Consider the following 9,086-nt stretch of genomic DNA (forward strand, 5'->3'; position numbering starts at 1 on the left):
AAAACGTGAGTCATTAGGCTTATATAGAGGTAAGGAAAAACTGAGGCTAAGGCGGCTAACAATTAATTCTGTCCGCGGCCGGTTTAGCATTTCACAAACTTACCGTGCAGCAATGGAATGGCTTGTGAACAGGGTTCTCTAGAAGTTGAATTAAATTGCTGCACCACTTCAATTCAACCTGATGCAACCAAACTTATAGTAAGATCAATTCAAATTAAAGGCCACAAGCATCATCAATTTTCTCAAACTTTAAAAATGTGAGAGAACCAGTTCAATGCATTCCGATAGGACACTGGACACAAGAAAAATTTGATGAGCTTCAATGCTTCATAACATTCTTTCTTTAGAAACCTTTCTTATACCAATGAAACAATTGCTTCCCAGGAAGTTACAATGAAAATGAAATACAACATTGCTGGAACCAGAGGCTTCCAGATTCTAAAACTACAAATTTGCACATGGACTCAATTAGTGTCATCTCAATGTGCATTGACCGAACCCTTTCTCTTCTACCTTCATATATAACTTGCAGGCCACCAATCAAAACATTGGCTACTACATACATACATACATATAGCTTATCCACAATCATTTTCACAATCTGTATAGGCTTTCAACCAGATGGTGTGTTGTATATTTGTACAACTTCACCCTCGAAAAGCCAAAATGAATGGTCATGATGAGCTGGATCTGTAGATAATTTACCCAAAAATAGATAAACTGCAATGATGTATTGGAGTCTTTTTAAGAAAATCAATCCGGGAGCTTCGTTGCATTCACTTTAGCTACAAACAGCTTCCACAGAGAGTTTCTTCATAACACTTGGACATGGATCTCCTCCAAAAATTTCAGGTGCTACAGTTACTGAGCAGGAGTTCTGCCCAACACAACTCTGCAAGAAGAAGCAATTGTTTAATATTCATCCTTGACCAGGGAAAAAAAAAAAGAAAAGAAATGTCTAATATTCATCAAGGATGGGAAAAAGGACAGAAGTAAAAAGAGCCAGGTAGGAAAGCATATAAAATGAGCACAGGCAAAAGGTTCAGTTAGCCTGCAGATTCAACACTTTAAGGTGATTTAAATGAATAAAATTTTCAAAAGTTATGCATTATAACTCAGCCAAGTTGGAGCATTGCCCACTCATCATCACACATAGAAGTATAGTATGCATCTGTTATAGCATGTATGACATTTTCTTTCTCCAGAAGAGGGCATGAGGCCATAATTTGGTATGCTGTCTTGGATTAGCAATGGATCATCCAGAGGCCAGGACTAACTCAGTAAAATGAGGCATTTGAATTTTGAGACAAGAGCTGAGAAACCTTTCCCTCAAACTCGATAAACTCAAGGGGGTATTTCAAGACTAAGTTACTGGTAAGCTGATCAGTTTTCCTACTGCAAATATAGATTCCATAAGTAATGCAAGATTGTAATATACCCTTTGAAATGCGTCATATGATTTGTGGGCATGACAGCTTCCCTCCCGGAAGCTTCCACAAACCCCTTCCGGCGTTCCAAAGCTGGCGAACTTTATTGATGAAATTTTCTGCCCAGGGCCACACCATAAATGAGCTTTAGGTCTCAGTGGCTTATTGACTTTACCAGAGGCTTGCATCTGCCAATTCATGAGGGTTGGCTGCCATTCGTAGATATCAGCACATACGGTATCTATTTCCCTTCTAACCAAAAAGATCCCATTTGGGTCTCCACCCCATTCTTCGAAAACAACCAGCAAATTCCCTGTCGGGTTTAGCCACGAACGAGGAACATGATACCTGAAATTATAGCCACTCGTCAATTTGTGAATAACTCCTTACCGCATAGAAAGCTGTAAAGCAATAGAGTGTTTCTCTTACCATCTTTGGGAAGCCTCCCCACAATTACGTAAGCATTTCTTTTCACTATATGTTCCAGCATAATTACATTCACCACAAGTACCAGATGCTTTATAAGCAGGCCAGTAGCGGCCAAGACTCTTTCCGTTCACCCACACTTGACCTTTACCCATGCTGCCCATATCCAAAGCCAATGGGGCATTTCCAGCTGGAGCGCTGAACGTAGTCTGAAACGTGATAGAAGGATTCAATTCTAACCTTAGCAGCAAGGTGCCACTTGAAACTTGAAAGGTTGTGCTTGGATGCATGTTCTTATTACATGAAAACATGTTGGATATTTATTCAAGAATAGATCCCTACCTTAATTTTCTTTTTTCTTTTTTCAAGAAAAGCATATTTAGAAAGCTGTAACTCATCTCTGGCTTAAATCACAACCTGAACTTATGGTTTTGTTTAAGAACTAAAACCAAGATTTGAGAAATTTCCAAATTGAATTTATTTTGATGCAACCCTTGAGCTATACAAAATTCACATACATTTGTTTGGCAACCTCAGAGAATGATAAGAAGCTTTGGTTGATGTTTGAGATACTCACTTTGAACCATGTTAGAGGCTGCCTTTGGGCCACTAAAGACCGCTCAACCCACTCAACTGAGGAACTCCCACTAAGCGAGTGAAGACTCAAGGCTTCTCCTTTAAGACCAACCTGATGGGGAAGATGAAATCAAATGAATCTGTAGAATGTCAGAGAAAGAAGACCATATGAATGTTTTTTTGAAGACAAACCTTGTAAGACCACTTCTGCCATGACAAGTCTCTTCTTCCCTCGTTGAGACCATTCAAAGTAATTGGGCCAAGAACACCAGCATTCCATGTCTCAAAATGTGGACCAACATTCTGAACTCAAACCACAGACAGCAGAAAGAATAATATAGTTAGATTGAAAATGCCATGGAAATTGTCAGAAAATCAGATGTGAGCCTGCATGTGTGTGAGTGGGTGAGAGAGGGAGAGAGAGAGAGAGAGAGAGAGAGAGAGGACAAACCGGGAGACCAACAGCAATGCTTAGAAGAGAGATTTTGTTAATACCAGCGGTCAGTTTCACACCTTCACTAAATGTTAGTTTTGGGAATTCCAAACTTCCATACGCAGTTCCTGATAAATAAAAAAGAAAAAAAGAAAAGAAAAGAAAGCAACTTATTAAGAGGGGCGAACATAAAGTAATCAAGCTGTAAACAAGCACCACTGGTTAAAGTAACCTTATTTAATTCAGGTTGTGTTTGAAAGCATAGAAAATGCCTCAGACTATATACAAGAACTAGCAATTTATGCCATGAAAGAAAATCACTTGACTCATTCCAGTGGCCACTTGAAGTTACAATCCATAGAAGTGGGTCAAAAAAGCCCTGAAACTGGCAATATGCTGCCTACCTGATAGTTGACCATTGACGAAAACATGCAAAGCATGGCCAGCAGATAGGACTGAAAGAACAGGATACTTTCCGCTCTTCAAAAATTCTTCATTGGCCTCAATCTTAACACTGAGAAGGAGAAAAAATGTATATAAAAAATTTGGAAACCCCAAATTGCATATAAAATTTTGAGAATATATGTCGTGAAAAAATGCACAAAAGATTGAAAAAATGAGACTTTGCATGGTTTTGTGACACTCACTCTGTTGAGTACCACAAATAGTCGGAGGCATCTCTTGTTGTATTTATTTGCTCCAACAATCCGACCATTGTGAATGAACTCTCATCATAAGAGGATGGCTCTTCGTCGTATGCCTGCCAAGATAATCCTCCATGAACAGGGACACGAGGCATCTTCATCTGTGAACTTTGGGCACCAACCTGTATAGGTATTTTGGTATAGAATGTCAAAAATAATGTGTTTCCCTAACAACTTCCTATGGGAAAATCCTCTTTTTATTTTTTAAGGAAGATTAATCAATAGAAGTTGAAAACCACAGAACATTTAGATTCTAAACATCATCATGTGAAAATATGAATCTATGTTTCAATATTTCAGTAAAAAGGACACATAGAAATTATAGCATATTTGGTAGAAGTAAAGTTTGCACTCTTTGTTGTATATCACAAACATTTTGTCAAGTAGCCTGCATACATTTGGATAAAAATCAAACTGGACAACCCTAATGAAATTCAACACAGAGATAGACACACACACACACACAGATTCAACTATCAAAGCCTTTATTCTCACCCTCGCAGTATTGTATACAGTGTTCTTGCAGTCTGGAAGAATGCTGATAGACCAAGGAGGCAGGTTGTAATGCAAATTACCAAAAGCCACTTTTGCAAAAGATCTTGGGTTGTAATTTGCGAGGAATGCAGCACAAGCTCCAGACTTTGACTTGAATACATGAGCCTGTAAAACAATGACAAAATTTGTGAGTTTTAGTTGTGAGGAAATTTAAAGTTGGATTGATGATTCCTAGACATCTGAAATTAGTTTAACCTCTTGATAATTTCCAAGCGGTGTCACAGTGGGATCTGCAGATACTAAAGCCGGTTCACATAGCTTTATTGCTCGATGCAAATCTTTCAAATGACCCCATTTGGGCTGTCTCAAAAGTCCTGCACAGGGAAAGAAACAGCAATTCTTCAAATTCATGCAGAACTAATGAAAATTAATGGTCCAATTCGAGGGGGGGAAAAAAAGCTAAAGAAAGGATAGGTGGGAATGTCATATTTTTCTTTAAACTTAGGTGGAAAAATGGTTAAATAGTAAAAGAAAATACATGCATGATTAATGAAAATATACAAATATCCTAAAAATATAATGACCACAAATTTGATCATTTGTCAGGGGAAGGACCTGCCAGATGATGGGGGTATGTTCCATCCAAAATCTTTTCAGTCACACAATAGTAACATCGTGAGCTATCACAATCTTCAAAAAATGAAAATTGTCTCTATGACCACAAGTTTAATAGAAAAACTAAAACTAGGCCATTTGCAGTCATCTTTGTCAATCAGTAGTTTATTAGATATGCGGTGCAACCATTAAAGAATGGTCAATCATTTTCCCACCGGTTATGTTCTGTCACCTATCAAATTATGGGTTCAACTTTTACATGGTCAAAAAGATTATCTAAGATATTCCATTACAAAACACACCATGTAATAGACAGATATAGTCACTCTTTAACTTGAACGAAAATACTGAAAAACAGAACCAATGCTTTGCTTTATGGAGTGAGAGCACCACTCATTCCACCATGATGTGGCCCATGGTGTCAGGTGACAGCTTGAAAACTGATTTAAGTAGAGGAAAATAGACTATAAGCTACTTAATATGAATGCATACAATTTTAAACATTTATGAACTTATGGTTCTACTCTACTCAAATAACACAAACGAAAGTTCTGCGATGCTAGTTCCTTTGTGCATACCATATTCATCAAGAGGAGCATCATAATCATAACTAGTAGCAATAAAAGGACCCCCAGCAGTTCGGCCAAAATTTGTTCCCCCGTGATACTGGAAACATGAAAATAAACAAATAAAGCCCAGTTCAGTCAGTTGAATTATCTAAGGATATTGGATGCACTCCATAAAAACAGTGAAGTTACCATATAATAATTAATGAAGGATCCCCCCTTCTGGATAAACCTTGCAACTGAAAATGCTAAGTCTTCAGCTGGTCGATAAGGAACTGGACCTCCAAACTCAGTAAACCTTTACACGACAGAGAAAAGAAAGGATAAGCAGCCAGAAAATACACTAAAGCATTTTATAACCTTAGTTCTTGGTCAGTCAGTGGTAGAATAATTTGAAGTTCACTATTCAACAGAGAAAGAAAGAACACAATGCCCGGTTCAAGCTACAAGCAGCAAATTTACCAGCCGGTCCAGGCTTCTGTCCACATCTTAGGTTTATAAGCCTTGTTAGGAGAGAAGTAGTCGCAGTAGAAACCATTGCAAGTGTTAATCTGTTTGGATTTAAGATAGAAATTAGAAAGATAAAAAGAAATACATAATAAAGGAATGGATCAGCCAGCAGAACACAAAGCAGTGATACAACAGTGGTTCCAACAGCCAAGAAGTCAACCAAATATACATCACTCACACCCATTTGTGTTATGAGCACCAAAGTATATATTTAGCTTCTCCAAGCTAGGAAAGTGTACAAGTATTTTTTATCTGCACCACTATGGAAGTCGAAAAGTGCATTTGTGTGAATAGTCAATAAGACAACAGTCACAGCAAGGATAGAGAAAGAGCAAAGTTGAGCCATGTGCAATTAGGAATAATTATTCTTTTCGTTCATGACCAACATGGGGACAACACACTGTTAAGTAGCAACCCCACTAAGCAAGAGGGAACATAACATGGAAACCATCAACAGTGAATTGAGAGAACATGCTAAGAAAAGGAAAAAAGATAATACTAAAAGGAAAGAAAGCTTTGCCACACTTACAACAGGATCAGGGGCATCATCTTGCTTGCACATGACCCACGGGACACCGGTGCCAAGCCCTACAGCCATTTGGGCAGCCCATTTGGTGTAAGCTTGACCAGGTGCGCCAATTTCATACTCCATGGGTCCATATTCATTTTCAATCTGTCCAAATATTTGCAGAAAAACATAGTTCAAATACCTTAATAGTATTAAATAATGCAGATCAGAAATTATGACTTAAACTCAATTAGAAATAATTAAAGCAGTTCATTGGATTAAGGGAAAGACTAGAATTGAGTCCTATGCCAACCTGGGATAGAATTATTGGACCACCTTGAGTCTCGAACAACCTTTCGGCTTTCATCATATTGACGATCTTCCTTGTGAATTTTTGCATTTGAAACTTCATTATAGCAAATTAAAAAACAAATTTAGTAAAGAAAATGAATCACATCAATGACAAAAGAAAGAAAATGAGATACTTTAGGGGATTTCAAATGCACGAATCAGAACTTACCTTGAAAGGACCATTGTCTGTTCTAAAATTGATACCTGGAATGTACTTCAGCCAAACAGGGAATCCCCTGAAAAGAAATAGAAATTTCTGCTTAATTTTTAAAACTTTACAGTAAATTGAGATATAACTCTGTACCTAGAAATCAGATGAACTATAGCATTACCCAAAGTTCCACTCAGCACAAACATAAGGACCAATCCTGAGATGAACATAAAGGCCAGCTTGCTTCACCAGCTGGATAAATTTAACCAGATCATAGTTCCCCTCAAAGTAATACTACAAAAAAATAAAAATAAAAAATAAGAACTATCAATAAAAATAATCAAAATATACAATTCCATACAGAAAATTGAAGTGCCAAAAAAAGAGAAAATAGCTGCCATTATCCATTACTTGGCCAGGGGAAGGCTCATGCCCATTCCAGAAAACGTAAGTCTGAATCACATCCAAACCTCCTTCCTTGGCCTTCTGAATAAGATCTGGCCACATCTGCAAAAAACCCAAAGAGACTCAAAACTTCAAAACAAAACCAAAGTAAAAAAAAAAAAAAAAAAAAAGCTAAACAAATTTTTTTACAAAAATAAAATAAAAAAGCTATAAAGCTGGAAATTTTTGAGGTACCCAGTTGAAGAAAAGCAACAAAGACAAGAAAAACAGAAAACCAAAGAGCCCCAGCAGGCACATTTGGAGCAGTACCTCAGGGGTGCTTCTTGGGTAGTGAATGGATCCAGAAACGAGAATCCTTCTCTGCCCATTAATGACGATAGCCTTAGAGTCATAGGACACAGAGGCTTCAGCAGAACCAGCCCATAAACCAATCAAAACCACCACTATCACATTCCACATTACAACCTTCAAGCCCATGGCGGCCATGAATAAGCAAAGCAACCCTCCTTGTTAAGCTTCACAAAGCAATGGCCTTTTTGTTATTCTTTCTTTCTTCCTCTCGGCACTTTATTCTAAGCTTCTTTTATTAGAGATAGAGAGAGAGAAAGACAAGGAAACCAAACCAGCTGGTTTATGTCCTCCTCAGCACCTGTCTTCGCTTTTGTTTTCCCTTTCCCTGAGGGAAAACTGTGGGAGAAAGAGGAAGTGAGAGAAAAATGAGTGTGAAAGCTTCACACACTGCCACTTAAACCTACTACCAAAGAAAAAACATAAACACAATCAAGCGCCTTCACTAGGCTGTGCTAATGCGTGGGCTTTTCTTTGTCATTTGTTTGCGCAAATTGGAGGGTGCTTTGTAGCGGGTTTTAAACACCGAAGAATGGGTGGTCTGAAAGTGAAAGCGGGACCCATTTTGGAGGTGCTTTGGGACCCACAATTTGGCCTCTCTCACAATGTTTTTTTTTTTTTTCCTTCTTCTTTTTCTTTTTCTATTAATATTTTGGCCTTATTCAACATGACGCGGAGCTTCATCCAATGAACTTCACTTTTTTCTTCCCTTAAAAAAATAATAAATAAATAAAAACATCCTTAATTTTTTGGAAAAAAAAAAAAAAAAAAATCTTTTTAAAAAGTTTTTGAGTAATAAAAAAACTAATTAAGTTTAAAAGCTTGTTTTGAAAACACAATCCCGAAACAATCGGGGTTCCTCCTTATCGGCCGAAATGTTTGTTTGTTTCATAGTGTGACGTCCCCACGCGCCAGTACAACGTGAGAGACTATAGGAAATTAATATTAACTACGTTGTTAAGTACGTTTAAGTCTAATCTTCACTGGCCTTTTCATGAAATACGGTAATAATAAATAAATAAATCCAAATTATGTTGGACTGAGATTTTGGGGGTTAAAAATTTAAGTTCGGTTTAAGCGCGTAATAAAATATCTTTCTCGGTAATTACGTTAATGTCTTTGTTTTGTTTCTTGATTTCCATGATTGCACTTTTGAAATATAATCACATTTTCCCGTTTGTCACGGGCTTGTTGCTGAGCTTGCTATGACTCAATTGCATACAGCAAAATTAAAAAAAGAAGAATAATACTTTTTACAATTATTTATCATCCTCATTTTATATTAGCTAACAAATTATACTTTTAAATATGCCGATGTAAAATGTAACATTACTCTTTCTTTTTAAGTAATTGACGTCATATGACTGAGTGAACCTACCATATCAACTGATATAAAATGAGTGTGAAAAGCAATATTACTCAAACTAATGCTCCGTTTGTTTCGGCGTAAAATGCTTTTTAAAAAATATTTTTGACATTTTTCCGGTATTTGGTGGGGGCGAAAATAATAGTCAACATGAAAATAATTTCTGTTTGACCAAAAATGCTTAGTAAAATTCGAAAAATAATTT

The 9,086-nt window shown here is 37.1% G+C and overlaps 1 protein-coding gene across 1 annotated transcript; it reads right to left on the bottom strand.

The window, feature by feature from the left end:
- Nucleotides 1-308: 308 nt before the first annotated feature.
- On the bottom strand, nucleotides 309-8,011 carry LOC133864991 (beta-galactosidase 1). Its single transcript, XM_062301451.1, has 19 exons — nucleotides 7,477-8,011; nucleotides 7,174-7,269; nucleotides 6,944-7,056; nucleotides 6,781-6,847; nucleotides 6,574-6,666; nucleotides 6,282-6,425; nucleotides 5,705-5,793; nucleotides 5,435-5,540; nucleotides 5,255-5,342; nucleotides 4,317-4,435; nucleotides 4,062-4,226; nucleotides 3,510-3,688; nucleotides 3,267-3,376; nucleotides 2,881-2,990; nucleotides 2,622-2,732; nucleotides 2,431-2,541; nucleotides 1,857-2,062; nucleotides 1,439-1,775; nucleotides 309-892 (listed from the first exon to the last, which is right to left on the bottom strand). Exons 1-19 carry the CDS (start codon nucleotides 7,651-7,653, stop codon nucleotides 782-784), a joined length of 2,532 nt encoding a protein of 843 aa, XP_062157435.1. The 5' UTR covers nucleotides 7,654-8,011; the 3' UTR covers nucleotides 309-781.
- Nucleotides 8,012-9,086: the final 1,075 nt, after the last annotated feature.

Source organism: Alnus glutinosa, chromosome 3 (assembly GCF_958979055.1).
Source record: "Alnus glutinosa chromosome 3, dhAlnGlut1.1, whole genome shotgun sequence".
Lineage (NCBI taxonomy): Eukaryota > Viridiplantae > Streptophyta > Magnoliopsida > Fagales > Betulaceae > Alnus > Alnus glutinosa.